Source organism: Cynocephalus volans, chromosome 8 (assembly GCF_027409185.1).
Source record: "Cynocephalus volans isolate mCynVol1 chromosome 8, mCynVol1.pri, whole genome shotgun sequence".
NCBI classification, from domain to species: domain Eukaryota; kingdom Metazoa; phylum Chordata; class Mammalia; order Dermoptera; family Cynocephalidae; genus Cynocephalus; species Cynocephalus volans.
The window spans coordinates 75,335,821-75,353,702 of NC_084467.1; the positions used below are offsets into that span (position 1 = coordinate 75,335,821).

Here is a 17,882-nt window from a genome sequence, read left to right on the forward strand (position 1 = left end):
AATATGTGATGCTCAAATCAAGATAATTAGTATATTCAAACTTACACATTGTAATCAGTTTTTGTGGCCTTTTACCAATTTCTTGCTTTAAAATAACTTTATAACACTTTCGCCAAATGTCATGAAAAAACAAATCATGTCTCTCCCAAGCAGCATAAGTAGAAGAAGAGAGCAGAAATATCTAAGGAGTAAGGGAAAGGATTCTGTATTTCGATTCAGAAGATCTGTGCTCAATTCTTGATTTTACCACATTAGTATGTGATTCTGAGCAAGTCTCTTAATGTCTCTGAGCCTCATTTTCCTCACCTACATAATGGTGACATTAATACTCACTCTAATGTACTTTCAAGTAATAGTGCAAAGCTCAAACATAAAATATTTTAAAACAATTTGAATATTCTGGTGAGATCTATAATCCTTCAGCATTATCGTTAAGATTTTACTCAGTATTCCAAAATTTTAGAAAAGCTGTTATGAAAAACTCAATTTTTTCCCTTAGACTATGGAACACAGTATGGCACAGAATGTCTTACCCTAAAAAATGTCTTTGAATAGGTATATTAACAGCACAAGTATAAAGCAAGTGGCTAATTAGCTATATATTAACTTAGCCAGGACAACCTAAGGATATTTCTCTGGACCACAGTTTTCTCATTTGTTAAATAACGGGATATTGAATGATGTCAAAAATTTCCTCCCATGTCTGAAATTATTATTTTACTTAGTATAATTCACTTTCCTTGACTTTCTTAAATCTGAAAATATAAAAATCTGTAGCAAACTCATCTCTGAGCTAAGAGCTGAGGCAGGCATTTTAAAAACCTCCAGAACATGAGGTTGAACCTCTAAAACATTTGTTCATGTAAAATAGGCTGACTGGTGCCATTAGTGTTTTAAGTTGTTCATATATTTTCTGTGACGTTTTAGCTCCTTGCCATGGAGATAAGGGTTTCTTCCACTGGTATAGTAGTAAATGGGTTAGAAGTATTAAATTTAGAGTTATTTTTAAATTTTCCTTTACAATCGCCAAGTATTATTTGATAAACCATTAAAATGGTAAAAATTAAACTCTATTAAATGGGATGGATTATGAACAACAACAAAAGAAAAATCTACATTCATATTTTAAGCAATGAGAAATAAACATATAATTAGATTATATTAGTCTAAATTGAATCTGAAACAAGAATCAATTTACCTGTCTTCCCTTAAGTCCCTTCTTTCCACGGATTCCAGGAATGCCCTAGAATATAGAAAAGTCAAAAGTAAATATTTATTGAATGAATAAGCTAGATACTACAGATCTTTTTTTTTCCAAATATCAATTAATAAAGTATGCCAAAGACAGAAATTAACTGTTTCTTTCCTCTTTCAAAACATAATCCTGATTTCCTCTTTCAAAGTATAATCCTGATTTTATTCAGGAATCTACCCTGTCTTTATTTCCAAATGGGATCCTGTTATTCCTCTGGTGAAAATTATTTGTCCAGATGTGGGCACACTACTAAAGTTGGTACAAACAGACAAACAGGAAGGTGTCATTTTCCATACCTAAGGGATGATGCCCTCCTTTCCATATCCTTCTCTCCCTGTCTGGATATAAACAAGGACACATTTAACCCTTTCACTAGTAATCTTGCAATCATATGAGAAACTCTTAGGGTAATGCCAAGAATGGGAAAGACAGAGGAAAGAGAAAGATGATGATATCACCATGCCCAAGATCATCTCGTACCTAGATCTCATCTAACCTACGTATTTCTGGTCATAGAAGAAGCAGAATGGTAATATACTTAAGCACCCAGGTTTTGGCCAGAACCTGTATCCACACACTGACTCTGCTCTTTACTACCTGCTATGGTTTGAATGTGTTCCCCCAAAAGCATGTGTTGGAAACTTAATCCCAAATGCAACAGGGTTGGGAGGTGGTGCCTAATGGGAGGAGTTTAGGCCATGGGGGATCCATCCTCAAAAATGGATTAATGTTGATTGTTATAAAAGGGCCTGTGGTTGCAAGTTCAATCTCTTGCTCTCTCTCTCTCGCCCTCTCTTTGCCCTTCTGCCTTGGGATGACACAGCAAGGGCCGGCCCGTGGCTCACTCGGGAGAGTGCGGTGCTGATAACACCAAGGCCACAGGTTCGGATCCCATATAGGGATGGCCGGTTAGCTCACTGGAAGAGCGTGGTGCTGACACAGCAAGAAGGCCCTTGCAAGAGCCAGTACCTCAGTCTTGGATTTCTCAGCCTCCAGAACCATGAGCCAAATAAACTTCTATTACTTACAAATTACTCAGTCCGTGGTACTCCATTATAGCAACACAAAACAGACTAAGACACTACCTGTATATAGTCTAAGTTACTTTCTCTGTGTGTACTTCATTTTTCTTCATCTATAATGAGAATAAAAGTATTACTTACCTCATTAGGTTTTGAGAGTATTAAAGGAGTTAATACATATAACCTATTTGCATAGTGCCTTGCAAATATATAACCATTCAATAAATCATTTGCTATTACCATCATCATCCTTATTCACATTTCCTTATTTTTAAGCAGTTTGAGTTGAGGTTTTCTGTTACTTGCTGTCTAAAGCATCCTACTTGATATAATCACTTCGAGACTCATGGTCATTTACAGGTCTTAGAGACTAAGAAATGTGTCAGAACCATGTAGCTTGAGATTGGTAGTACATACATATAAGTTAGAAGATATCACTGGTTGAAATAATCCATTTGCTTTTAAGTCAACAGTGTTTGATAAATACTTATGTCTCTGATTATCAAAAAAGAATTCACAGGTAAGCAAGAGGACTCATTTCATTAGGGCTTTATTTATCTTTACATAATATAGTCATCCTTTTTTAAAAATAGGAGGAGAATTATTTTCTAAAACTTCAGCAGCTTCCCTGAATCTCAGCAGGAAATCTAAGAATAATGCAGACAGAATTAATCATTTTTTCATATATATGTTTCGTGTGTATATGTGTCTGTGTATACAATATGGATGTATATGTACAATAGTGACTTCCAGAAAGTACTTTTTTTTTTTTCCACTTGCTTTCAGGGGTAATAAGCTTTATATTATTTTCTTCTATTTTTTAGTACATAAATATTTTATAACATAATAACAACAACCAGTTAGCTATCTCATGATTTTAATGGAAATTTGATGTAGCTAAATAATATTAGGAACCCATGATATGCACAATATCACCAAATGGTATTATATTTATGTGGTGAGACAAGTCTTGATACTTGCTTACAGACCTCTCAAATTAGTGATTGTGATTACAGCACTGTGCCTATTGATGGCTCAAGATGACAACATTTGCAAGGACATATAATTTTGGTTTATTTATTAAACCATTTATTAGAAGTTAGTTCATGCCAAAAGGTCAGAAAGGGATTGTATCAGGAGCAGCAGAGTAATTAACAATGTAAACTGAATGCACTCCTTTGGGCAAGAAGAAGCAGTTCAATTCTTTGCACGATGGATGGGATTGTCTATTAGTCTGCTACATTACATGAAGACTAAGTGGCTTAGTTGCAGTATTATGCTGAAGACAATTTTTCATACTGAAAGAAATTATTTATGTTCACCAAGGAAAAATATTCAATTCATCTCACCAAAGAAGACTGGACATTTTGGTTGCCATTACAGCACATTCAAACTCTGTAAGTATTTCTTCTCTACAAGGGCATTCACAAGTAATTATGAGAAAATGTGATCTAATTCAATCACTGAGAAAATTATGTATTTGAAAAATTCATTAAAGATTAATCATTAAAGATTAATGAGTTACAAAATAAAAATTTGAGTTAAAAAATTTCATAATTACATATTTTTATTTTTATTTTTAATCTTTCACTGTGCATGTTTTACAACTTGAATTTAAAATACTTAGCCATATATATTTAGAATACATTACTTCCTTACAACAACATTCAGTAATATTTAAGAAAGTCTAATTATATTTCTGGTAGGTAATTTTTCTTAAACCTGGCTTGCTTTCAGTAAGATTACCTGCCTGACATCTGAGTTTATGATCTCTGCTGCACATTATCATAAATATTATTTAGAAATAATATTTGAAGGACATGAACTTACCCTTTCTCCTTCAGGTCCCAGTTGTCCTACTTCTCCAGGAGAGCCAATAAAACCCTTAAAGCAAGAAAATACCTTTATACAATTTCACCTCATAAGTAATTCTAAATAAAAGCACTTAAAATTTTATTTATAGTAATATAAAATTATAGAACTTAAAAGTATGAATAACTTCCCCTTGCCTTATTGCTTTTCTTCCAGAAGTTACAGATCAATCTTTTCACAAAGAAAAAAACACGTCGGGAACATAACTTGAGACATGGCAGCTAAAAACATCAGCAAGACCAAATCCTTTTCTTCACTGTATTTTATAATGGGCAGAATATATATGTACATAATTAATTAAAATGTAAGGCAGAATGGAGATATCAAAAGACTGTTAAGAAGTACAAAGGAAAAAGAAATTCATTCCAATATGGTAAGAGGTAAAGGCAATCAAAGAAGTTATCAAAGAAGACTGGCACTTCAGATAGGTCTAGAGAGTAGGTAAAATCTTGATAAGCAGAGTCTGGAGGAAGAACACTCCAACAAAAGCAATTATAGACAGCCCAGCAGCTGCCGAGGAGAGCCAAGACCCACATGGCACCAGGGGCTCAGTCTAAGACCTTGGGGGGAAGGGAAGCACCCACAGCCCAGCAGCCGCCGAGGTAAGTCAAGACCTGCATGGCACCAGGGGCTCAGTCTATGGCCACGGATAGCTGGAACAGGAGCCAAGGTGGTGTATACAGACACAGCCACACCTTCTGTCACCACAAGGAGAGTTCGCCACCATAGTAGCAGTCAGGGCCACTCTACAGGCAACCTGCCACTCACTCTACTACGTTGATATAAGAAGAGTCACCAGTAGAGCCTGCAAATAGAGGAGGAAATCTTTATCCTCATAGCCAACTCCAGAGTAACAGAAGAAGCAAGTACTCTACCAGATGAAAAATATCAACAACAACAAAAAAATACTGGACCTACAAACAAACAGGAAGATATGACACCACTGAAGTAATATAGTAATGCTTCAGACCCCATAGAAGAGGGAATCCTTCAAATGTCTGAAAAGAAATTCCAAGCAATGATCTTAAGAAAACTCAAAGAGGTAAAAGAAGACTGAATAAGAGAACACAAGGAAACAAGAAAAGATATCCAGAATATGAAGGAGGAAATTTACAAACAGATGAATACGTTTTAAAAAATTGTAGCAGAAATAAAATGAAAAAAATGAAAGATTCACTCAGTGAAATAAAAAACACAACATAGAGCTTGAGCAGAAGGCTAGAGCAAGCAGAAGAAATAATTTCACATCACAAAGATGGTCTTTTCAAAATAACCCAGGCAGACCAAAAAAAAAAAAAAAAAAAAAAAAGGAAAAAAGAATTAAAAATAATGAGGAAAATCTAAGAAAGAGAGCAGACAACCTCAAGTGCTCTAACATCTGAATTGTGGGTATTCCAGAAAGGGAAGAGAAAGGAAAAGGAATTGAAAACCTGTTCAAGGAAATAATAACAGAAAACTTCCCAGGTGTAGGAAGAGATGCAGACCTTCAGATCCAGGAAGCTCAAAGGTCCCCAAACAGATTCAATCCAAAAAGATCCTCTCCAAAACACAATATAGTCAAATTTGCAAAGCTCAAAGACAAAAAGAGAATTCTAAAAGCAGCAAGAGAAAAGCATCAAGTCACCTATAAGGGAACCCCTATCAGACTAACAGCAGACTTCTCAACTGAAACCCTACAGGCCTGAAGAAAGTGGAATGATATATTCAAAACTCTACAAAACAAAACTTGACAGCCATGAATTCTTTACCCAGCAAGTCTCTCCTTCAGAAATGAGGGAGAAATAGTGTATTTCTCAGACAAATGAAAATTGTGAGAGTTCACCACCACATGACCAGCCCTGCAAGAAATTCTCAAGAGAGTCCATCGTCTGGAATCTGAATAATGATAATCACCATCACAAATACACAAGAAAGAGCAAAACCCACCACTAAAACAAAACTGCCAATGAGAAAGAGAAAGAAGCTAAATCATGCCACTTCAAATTCCCAACTAACATTGAAGAAGAAAAATAAAAGGGGATGTAATGATCAAAAGATATTTAAAGCATCTAAACAAAAAGCAATTAAATGACAGGAATTAAACAATATCTGTCAATAACTACCCTAAATGTGAATGGATTAACCTCCCCATCAAAAGATACAGATTGACTGATTGGATTAAAAAGCTAGATCCAAGCATATGCTGTCTTCAAGAGACCCACCTCACCTGTAGAGACACACACAGACTAAAAGTGAAGGGATGGAAAAAGATATACCATGCAAATGGAAACCAAAAACAAGCAGGAGTAGATATTCTTATATCAGATAAAATAGACTTTAAACCAAAAAACATAAAAAGAGACAAAGAAGGCCACTATATACTGATAAAAGGATCTATCCACCTAGAAGACAAAACAATCATAAACACATATGCACCCAATACTGGAGCACCCAGATATATAAAGCAAACACTCTTAGACCTAAAGAAAGAAATAGGCCCTAATATGTTAATAGTGGGTGACCTGAACACCCCTCTCTTATTGTTATGGAACAGATCTTCCAGGCAACAAATCAACAAAGAGACACAGGATTTAATCTACATCTTAGACCAACATATTAGGTCACAAATCTAGTCTCAGCAAATTTTTAAAAATTGAAATCACTCCAAGCATCTTTTCAGATCACAATGGACTAAAACTGGAAATTAATAATAAGCAAAACCCTGGAGACTATACCAATACATGGAAACTAAACAACAGGCTCCTGGATGACCTATGGGTCCAAGAAGAAATTAAACAAGAAATCAAAAAATTTCTTGAAACTAAAGAAAATAAAGATACATCATACCAAAACCTGTGGGATACTGCAAAAGCAGTACGAAGAGGCAGATTTATTGCAATAAATGCTCACAACAAAAGAATGGAAAGACTTCAAATAAACAACCTAACACTATGCCTCAAAGAACTTGAAAAACTACAACAATCCAAACCAGAGGTAGAAGATAGAAAGAAATAATTAAGATCAGAGCAGAACTAAATGAAACAGAGACCCAAAAAACAATAGAAAAGATCAGCAAAACAAAAAGTTGGTTTTTTGAGAAGATAAATAAAATAGACAAACCAGTAGTTAGGTTAACAAAAAAAAAAAAAAGAAGAGAGAAGACCCAAATAACAAAAATCAGAAATGAAAAGGAAGACATTACAACTGATACCTAGAAATACAAAGAATCATTAGAGACTATTATAAACAACTGTATGACAACAAATATGAAAATCTTGGTGATATGGATAAGTTTCTGGACACATACAAACTACCCAGACTGAATCAAGAAGAGACAGAAAACCTGAACAGAACAATAACAAGCAACAAGATCGAAGTGGTAATCATGTCTTCCAACAAAGAATAGTCCAGGTATGGATGTCTTTACACCTGAATTCTATCAAACCTTTAAAGAGGAGTTAATACCAATTCTCTTCAAACTATTCCAAACAATTGAAACAGAAGCTACTCTCCCAAACTCATTGTATGAGGCCATCATAATTCTGAAACCAAACCAGATAAAGACACAACAAAAAAAGAAAATTACAGGCCAATATCCCTGATGAACATAGATGCAAAAATCCTCAACAAAATATTAGCAATCAGAACACAGCAACATATTAAAAAAATTATACACTATGATCAAGTGGGATCCATCCCAGGGATGCAAGGATGGTTCAACATACGAAAGTCAAAAAATGTGATACATCACATCAACGAACTCAAGGACAAAGACTATATGACTATCTCAATACATGCTGAAAAAGCATTTGACAAAATTCAACATCTGTTCATGATAAAGACTCTCAATATATTAGGTATAGAAGGAAAATAGCTCAACACAATAAAAGCCATTTATGACAAGCCCACCAGCAGTATCATTCTGAGTGGGGAAATAATAAGGGCCTTTCCCTTAAGAATAGAAACAAGACAAGGATGCCCACTCTCACCACTTCTGTTTAACATAGTACTGTAGGTTCTAGCCAGAGCAATCAGGCAAGATAAAGAAATAAAGGGAATCCAGATTTGAAAAGATGAAGCCAAACTTTCCCTATTTGCAGATGACATGATACTATATATAGAAAAACCTAAAGACTATCAAAAACTCCTAGAGCTGGTTAATAACTTCAGTAATGCTGCAGGATACAAAATGAATGTCCCCAAATCAGTTGCATTTATATACTCAAATAATGAACTAACAAAAAGAGAAATAAAGAAAGTAAGCCCATTTACAATTGTCATGAAAAAAAAAATACCTAGGGATCAGATCAATTTAATCAAGGAGGTGAGATGCCTCTACAATGAGAACTATAAACCACTTCTGAAAGAAATTAAAGACACAAAAAGATGGAAAGATATTCCATGCTCTTGGATTGGAAGAATTGACATTGTGAAAATGTCCATACTACCCAAAGTGATCTACAGATTCAATGCAATCCCCATCAAAATACCAATGACATTCTTCACAAAAATGGAGAAAACAATCTTACCCTTCATGTGGAACAAAAGACCCCAAATAGCCAAAGCAATCCTGAGCAAAAAAAAAAATAAAGTTGGAGGCACAACACTACCTGACTTCAAATTATACTACAAAGATATTGTAACCAAAACTGCATGGTACTTGTATAAAAATAGACATTCAGGTCAGTGAAGAAGAATTGAGAACTCAGAAATCAGCCCTCAGGCTTACAGCCATCTGATATTTGACAAAGGCAACAAAAACATACATTGGGGAAAAGACTGCCTCTTCAATAAGTGGTGCTGGGAAAATTGGATATCCATATGCAGAAGAATGAAACTAGACATGCATCTCTCACCATATATTAAAATCAACTCAAAATAGATTAAAGACTTAGGTATAATACCTGAAACTGTGAAATTACTAAGGGAAAATATAGGTGAAACACTTCAGTAACTATGTCTGGGCACAGACTTTATGAATATGAGCCCAAAGCGCAAGCAACAAAAGAAAAATAAACAAATGGGACTATATCAAACTAAAAAGCTTCTGCACAGCAAAGGAAACAATCAACAGATGGAAATGATAACCTACAGAGTGGGAGAAAATTTTTTCCAACTATGCATCCTACAAGGGATTGATATACAGAATATACAAGGAACTCAAGCAGTTACACAGTAAAAAAACAAATAACCCAATTAAAAATGGGCAAAGGAACTGAATAGACATTTTTTCAAAGGAAGACATACAAATGACCAACAGATACATGAAAAAATGCTCCACATCACTAAACATCAGGGAAATGCAAATTAAAACCACATTGAGATATCACCTCATCCCAGTTAGAGTAGCTATAATAAAAAGACAGAGAATAACAAATTCTGGCAAGAATTTGGAGAGAAGGGAATGCTCCTATACTGTTGGTAGGACTGTAAATTAGTACAACCACGATGGAAAACAGTATGGAGGTTTCTCAAACAACTACAGATAGATCATCCATATGATCCAGCAATCCCACTTCTGGGTATATACTGAAAGGAATGGAAATCATCATTTCAAAGGGATACCTGCACTCCCATGTTCATCACAGCTCTGTTCACAATAGCCAAGATATGGAACCAACCTAAATGTCCATCAATGTATGATTGGATAAGGAAAATGTGGTACATATACACCATTGAATAATACTCTGCCATAACAAAGAATGAAATCCTCCCATTTGCAACAACATGGATGAGCTTGGAGAAACTTATGTTGAGTGAAATAAGCAAAGCACAGAGGGATAAATACCACATGTACTCACTCATAAATGGGAATTAAGAGAGGAAGGAAGGAAGGAAAAAAAGACCACAGTGCTGCGTTGGACTTGCAGAAGGAGAGAACATACCTAGGGATACAAAGTGGTGTGGGCAAACGGGGTTGGGGAGGGAGGTCGGGGATAATTGGGTGGGGGACATGGGGTATAAACACAATTTATGGTAATGGGAATACTGCCAGTATGGATCTGGCCATCACATCTTGGGCACTAGTAATGACAATTAGCTTTGTATCCCATGAATATTCATAACCAATAAAAAAGACATTTTTTAAAAAGCAATTACAGTAAGCAGAGACATAATAGGGAGCCTTTGTAAATGATAACAGAGAGCTTCGTAAATGTAACTGACAGCATTTCATGTGTAAGATGCTTTGGAAAAGACTAAAGACCCATCGTGTACTCATGAAGATTATAATCTGGCCTGAGAAACAAGGGATACATATAAATAACAATGCAAAGTACTTTATCCTAACATACTTTAGTTATATCTCACCTGTGGCAAATAACCTGTTTCATTGATTTTATAGAGAAACTGTACAGTTTTGGAGGATACATTAAGGAGAGCCTTACATTTCAGGCTAAGATTTGTAGACTTTATATTTTAGATAAACAGAAGCTACTGACTTTGGGGAGTATGGTAGTGCCCTGATGTTAAGTTGTATTTCAAAAATATTAATCCTTTGATAGGATACAGAATACATTTGAGACAGGAAACACTGAATGTAGGAAAACTTAGAAGGCTCTTTCGATGGTCCAAGTTTGAAGGATTATGGGTATGGATCATTAATTCAACGAACATTATTTTAATACCTATTGTTTCCCAGTACTGGGATTATAAAGTTGAATATGAAAATCAGTGCCCTCAGAAAGTACAAGTACATAGTTTATTAGCAAAGAGGGTCATACAAATAAATAATTGTAGAGTTATATCATATGGTAATTGTGACATGATTATGTAATAGGTGATACGATAAATACATGATGCAATGGCAACTTTAGAAGCAGAATGACCAACTTCAACTGGAGAGAAAATTAATGTTGCTTTACTGAGGAGGCAACATTTGAGGTGAGTCTTGAAAGAAAAGGCAGGACTAACAATGTGCCATCAATCAATCGATCAATCAATCAGAATGAACTGATAGCATTTACAAAGAATTGCAAACAGTTCTATGTGATTGGTGGGCAAAAGGATAGGTTGGGTGGCAGGGGCCCAGGAAGTGGCTACATCAGGAAGATTCTTTTATGCCATGATGGAAAGTTTGAATTTATATTGTGAGCCATTAAAAAAATAGGCATGGTTTTGATATAATCAAATTTACAGTTTATAAAATTTACTTACATTACAGTGGGTCAACAGGTTTTTGTAAATGTCTCTGAGGATCAAGGCAAAGATGATCCTAAGGTTTATAATTGGATTAATAGGCAAATGGTAACCACTGATAGAAAGATGACAAACAGGGAAGCTGAGTTTGATGAAAGAGGATGAGTTTTGTTAGTCATTTTGAGTTTGTCGTCATGAGGAGGCTTCAAATATAATCACCTTAGCAGAGAACTGGAGATGGGGAACTTACAGAAAGAGCTCATAGGGAGAGAAAAAATTTGAAAGATAGGTATGTCTGAAGCCTTGTAGGTGGACTAGCGCTCTTAGAATAAAACAGAGAAAAATTATCACTGATCAGTGAGAGACTAAAATGAGGGTAGGAGAAGAAGAATGGTTTTATGGATACTGAGAAAAGCCAAGGTATAAAAGAATTTGAAGCAGAAATAAAGGAGGCTATTTTGACTAAGTTCTAAATGAGGGTTACTTATTTTGAATTAGAGAATGGGTGACTTTTCAGAGTTAATGCTTCCATAATAACAAATAGTAAAGAATGCAGGCATTAAAAAAGTAAATATTTGTACACTCATAGCATATTCACAATAGTCAAAAGGTGGAAGCAACCCAAATGTTCATGGATTTGGATGAATGGATAAACAAGACACCCTAACAGGTGTACACTCATCAGTGAACTAAATAACCAACTGAGAACTCAAGAGTTGAAAAGCCAGACAACACAGTCTGTACAGAGTATAAATGAAACACATCCCAATTAAAGTTGTTAAGGAAAACAGTGGCTAATTCCTTAGGTGTTTCATAAAAGTTTCTTCATAATTATGATGCTGATTCTAACAGAAATAAAATGTCAGCATACCCACCAAAGAAATCACACAGGGTTGTAGTCATTCTCCAAGTACCACCACTAAACTAGAGTTTAATGTGTAATGAAACGAAGAACATTAAGAAAAATTTTTTGTAATTTAAAAATTTTTTAAATGCATATGTTTTTGCTTTTTGGATTGAAAATAGTAGATCCAGTTAGAGGCAATTTTGTGTCACCATTAGAAACACTAAGAGTGTCAGGAGAGATTCTATATGCTTCTATTTTTTGAGACATTTAACATAAATAAGGGCCAAAGGAGGGTTAAAAATTTTTAAATGTTTACATTTAACAAAGTAACTCTCTTAATATCAAAAAATACAACCAAATAACTATGTCAGTCAAAAGATAATTTAATACATGATTCATAAGAATATTCGTATGTAATGTATAACATGTGGTATTGTCCAGTAACAGAACACAAATTAAGTAAAAAGCATTTAATAATCTTGTCAGTTTGTTTGTGATTTTTCTTTTTTAACCAGATTTGAAGTTAACGTCAAAAGTCTACATTTGAGACTCTTTGTGACTGTAAAACACCCTCCTAATTCTATCCATACCTCCAAAGGAAAATTTTCAAGATACATAAAATATAAAATGTGGAAATGTCTTAATAGTGTATAAATTTATATATAAATGATAATTAGTTGTTATTTTGCTATAATCTCCTAAAATGACTAATTACAGACTTAAGCCAATCAGAAAAACATTAGATTTATGATTTTTTTTTAAAAAGCTGTTAAAAATCTGGTCATCCAAAACCTACAGTTTAGCTCAGTTGGTTAGAGTGTGGTATTATAACACCAAGGTCAAGGGTTCGGATCCCATACTGGCCAGCCACCAAAAAAAATTTTAAAATCTAAAAGTACAACTTAAAAGGGTTATGGCCTACACAATAATTTTTAATACACATGGGTAAAAAAAAGCAAGAACAAAAGGATGTATAATATAGTGCAAAAATGGTATAAAGAACTCAGAAAGTTGTATGAATTACTGAAGCAAGATGAGAAAATCCAGTAAGTGTACATGCCATGTGCTAGGCACTGTACTTTAAGAATGCTAATGTCATTTAATTCTCATAACTACATGAAAGGTAACTTCATTATCATCATTTCATACGATGAGAAAAATGAAGCAAGGGGTCGAATGACATCTAAAGTTACAAAGCTAGTCAGGGAAAGGTTAATAAAAAAAGGCAGCCTGTCTACTCCACAGCCCATATTCTTGACCAATAACCTCTTCTTGCTTCCCAAATCCAAATCATCATGTGCTTTCAGTGCAATTTCTTTTTTTTTTTTTTTAATTTTATTTTCTCGATATACATTGTGGCTGATTATTGCTCCCCATCACCAAAACCTCCCTCCCTTCTCCCTCCCCCTCTCCCCCCCAACAATGTCCTTTCTGTTTGCTTGTCGTATCAACTTCAAGTAATTGTGGTTGTTATATCTTCTTCCCCCCATTTCAGTGCAATTTCTAATTAAAAATACTTAATTTTTCCCCATTACATTTTTATTTAATGAAAGGATAAAGATAGCCTGGGATAGTGGAAAGAGCAAAGAGCTAAAAGTGAAAAGATCTTGGTCCTGGTTCTAGCCAGCTATAACTTTTCCAAATCAGGTAAGTTCCTTAGTTTGTTATTTCTCACCTACAAAATGGGGATGACAGACCTGCTCTCCTACTTCACAGGACTGATGGCAAAGTAAAAGAATAAAATACAAATGAAAGTATTTGAAAATGTTTAATAATTAAAAAATAGGTATCATTATTGCACTTACTGTTTATCTTACGCTTTACTTGTTTCTAAAAGGTATTTTAGATAATATAAGGCACAAATTTAGACATTGGAAAATAACTGGCTATTAAACATAGAGAATTGTAAAAAGAAAAATTCCAGTTTGGTTTCACTAAATTTTTCTAGAACTAGCTTTGATTTTAATTTGTAGCACATGACATGACATATAACATAGCAATTTTTTTGTTACCCCCATGAAGGATATAATCCTTGTTTTCCTCTTTGCAGATATTTCTTTACTCCTGACAGTTTTGTACCATAAAATTATCTAAGCCTTGATCTACTATGAATTTTTTTAACCTCTTCATATTTTTTTCATCATACTTCTGAGGTCTGTATATGTTCATGTACAAATAATACTAAAAATGTTTATATGCACGTCCTATCATGCCAGACATTATGCTAGGAACCAGAACCTAATAGAAAACAATGTGCAAAACCTATTACTAAGAGACTGTTTTCTGTGGCCATAAAAGTGAAAATAGCTATTAAGCAAGTATATAAAAGAATATAGAAAAATATTATTTCCAGGTTAAACTTGCATTAAATTCAAAGCTCCTATAAAAAGGTATGAAAAAAATAAGTATTTTGTATATTTCATTCTACTTTTATGCAAGCATTAAACAAAATGATGAAAATGTTTACTCACTCGTACACCTTTAGGACCTGGATTACCTTCTGGTCCAGCCAAACCCTAGTGTGAACAAAAGACATTGTCATCATACTACAGTACCTTATAAAGAGTTGTTGATTAATAAATTAATAAAAAGGGTACATAAAGAGGCATCATTTTCAAAACTATAAAATTCATAACTCTGTATACCTAATGAAGATTACACATGTTCAAAGAATTTTACAATTTCAGTACCAAAAGAGGCATTCAATATAACATACAACATATATACAAATATTTTTTAGATATCTAAAGTATACTAACACATACTGTCAGATAAAAAACATTTTCTTCATTAAATTATTTCTCATTAGAGAATATCTGTGTTTTAAAACTTTTCTAATTTACTTATTCTAACAGATAATCCCATAATTTTTTAAAAAATAAATACATTTTAAACTTCAGATCAATGTTCATATGTTTAAGTATTCATATTTTAATTTCTGTTTGGTTATTTTTCTTGGCTGCTGACTGTTACAGGGACCCAAACCCTTGACCTTGGTGTTACAAGGCTACACTCTAACCAACTGAGCTAACTGGCCACAAGTATTCATCTTTTATATTTTTCAGATAACATATATCATCATTTGATGGTAACAGTCTAATATACAATACCTCCAGATATTTTTAAAGACCTAAAAAATGAAATTTTATTAACAATAGATTTGGGGGCTTTTTTATTTCCTTCATTCTTGAGAATAAAAAGATATTAATAAAGGTAGTTTTCTACTTAATTAATTAATCTTAGAAGTAATAAATTCATGAAAGTCTAGAAAAGAAAACTTGCTCTAATTGTTAGTCTATATGAAGTAGTTAGAGGAAGTTAGAAATGAGAGGTAAATAAATATGAAATGATTAGAACGAATTTTCAAAATAGTACACACAGAACTGAATTCAGTCCAGATAAAAATATGTGATAGTGGTAAATGTAGCACCGACAACTATTTCCCAAGTTTTTATAACTGTTATTAAAAAATGATGCTTTTCATAGAGACTTTTAACTCTTACCTTTTCATTTTGCTCAGTAGAAGTATTATAAAATAAGCACCAGGGCTGTTTTAAGATCTTATTGGATCTTGGGCGGTTTAATTTTCAAGGTTCCAACCATACATCACATCAAACATATTTAATAGCCCCACTCACATTGTAAACAAAACTTTCTGCAGTAAAATTTTTGAAGGATTTTTACAACTTTGATTTTGAAATTATTTCCCTATGAGTGATTCATTACTTAATAAAAATAAACCACTGTCTTTTGAACAATAACTCTCAAAGTCAGAACATACAATGAATTAATGAAGAGGAACATAAAAGGAGAAGTGTAAACATAGTTACTGCACCTGCCTGCCAGGGTAACCAGGTGAACCAATATTACCAGTGAATCCTGGAATTCCCTGAAATGAAAAATAAAATAAATAAAATAATACAACAAGGCCAAAGAAAGCACAAGGAAACAAATTTGGGGTATTTATAATGTACAGGTTTGAAGGAATGTTTTCCCCATAATAATAGAGTCCTGCACATCTTTTATCTGACTAAAATCACCCATTGGAAGAAAATGGGCCAAAATTGCTGAATAAAAATAAATAAAACTATTAAATTAGGGCCCTAAATGAGAACTGACCATTAATAATGATAAATACAGGATGGAAAAATCCAGTGCTATATAACTAAAGAAGACATTTATTCTAGAGGAAGAGCCGGTACATTTCTTAATAAACAGCATCTCTTTGGATTGAATTCCTTCCTATCTCAATCATCCTGCAACATTCCTTAACTGTCTGAACATGTGCCCCAGAAGACTAAGAGGGGCAGTGAACTTCATAACCAATCTCTTCTTTCCTAAAATAAACTTAACCTTACAGCATGTCTGATTATGCAAATAGATATTAAGTGGTAAGTACCTTTATCATGACATGAGTCTATCTGAAAATTCACATAGTAAATTCGGTTAGTGCTATGGACTGAATATTTATGTGTGCCCTCAAAATTCATATATTAAAATCCTAACCCTAATGCCTAAGAAATGGTATAAGGAAGTGGGGTCTTTGGGAAGTAATTAGGTCATGAAGGTGGAGCCCTCATAAATGGGATTCATGCACTTACAAGAAGAGGCCAGAGAGCTAGTTAGCGCTTTCCACCATGTGAGGATACAATGAGAAGGCAGCATTCTGTAACCCAGAAGAGAGCTATCACCAGAACATGACCATGCTGGCATGCTGATATCAGACTTTCGGACTCCAGAACTGTGAGAAATAAATTTGTGTTGTTTATAAGCTACCCAGTCTATGGTATTCTGTTACAGCAACCCAGACTGACTTAGACAAATAGTAAACTCATTTGGAATTGACAACTTTGTATTATTAATTTAAAACAAGATTTGCTCAAGGAAGGCTGATAGATGGAAACTCAAAGGTACTAGAAAGGAAACCTGCTTCAGAACTGGGTGGAAAAGAGAAACAAAATACCTCCTTTTTTTTTTTTTCTTTTTAAACTTTCTTTCATTGATAAATTATTCATTCATTAACGCATCAGTTTATCCAGAGGTTAGGTCTATTAAATAATTCTTGAACCAAGGAAATGCCAAAAGAATGTGTGTTAAGCTGCCTTTACTTAATTTGAAATGGTGACAACAATGGTAAATATTCTAGATTCCTTATTTATCATGTAAAATTCATGTCCTGCTTGTTGTTTATAACAGAATATTAAAAATACTAGTGGTTTGTCCTTCTGCTCTGAAGTAGATTCAAGAGTGTCACCTCCAGCTGAAGTACAGAAATACAAAAACTCCTAAAAATTTGAAAAATCTAAAGACCAACCAAGGAAGGGGGAAATATGGAGAATCACAGTTGAAAGTTGCTTCTCTCCACTTGTCTTCGAATCCATTTCTCAATTTTGTTCTTTCTCATTTCTCTCCCGCCCTTCCTTTGACACAATTACCATTTACTGAGCACTTTATGTACCAACCACTTTATATCTGCTTTATAACTACGAGATAGATATTATTGTCTCCATTCTACACTTGAAGAAACCAAGATACATAAAAGTTATGATAACAGACTATTTAACAGAGCGTGAATGAAGGGTAGCCTTCTGAGGATTACAAAATGAAGAAATACTTGTCTATATGTGGAGAGATTATATCCTGTGAATTTCAGAAACCATATTTATGTACTAAATATTACCTTATTAATACTATATATAATATTTTATTCTATATATATATAGAATAAATACTATATATAATATTTTATGTATCATTTATTGAGCTCTTA

At 33.8% G+C, this 17,882-nt stretch overlaps 1 protein-coding gene across 1 annotated transcript in view; it reads right to left on the bottom strand.

Moving 5' to 3' along the window:
• The window catches only part of COL24A1 (collagen type XXIV alpha 1 chain), a 354,783-nt gene that overhangs the window by 287,464 nt on the left and 49,437 nt on the right, over positions 1-17,882 (bottom strand). The window contains exons 8-11 of the mRNA XM_063105785.1: positions 15,948-16,001; positions 14,584-14,628; positions 4,108-4,161; positions 1,199-1,243 (exon numbers count right to left, since the gene is read on the bottom strand). Of these exons, the coding sequence (XP_062961855.1) occupies positions 1,199-1,243; positions 4,108-4,161; positions 14,584-14,628; positions 15,948-16,001 (198 nt within the window). The remainder of the gene's footprint in view (positions 1-1,198; positions 1,244-4,107; positions 4,162-14,583; positions 14,629-15,947; positions 16,002-17,882) is intronic.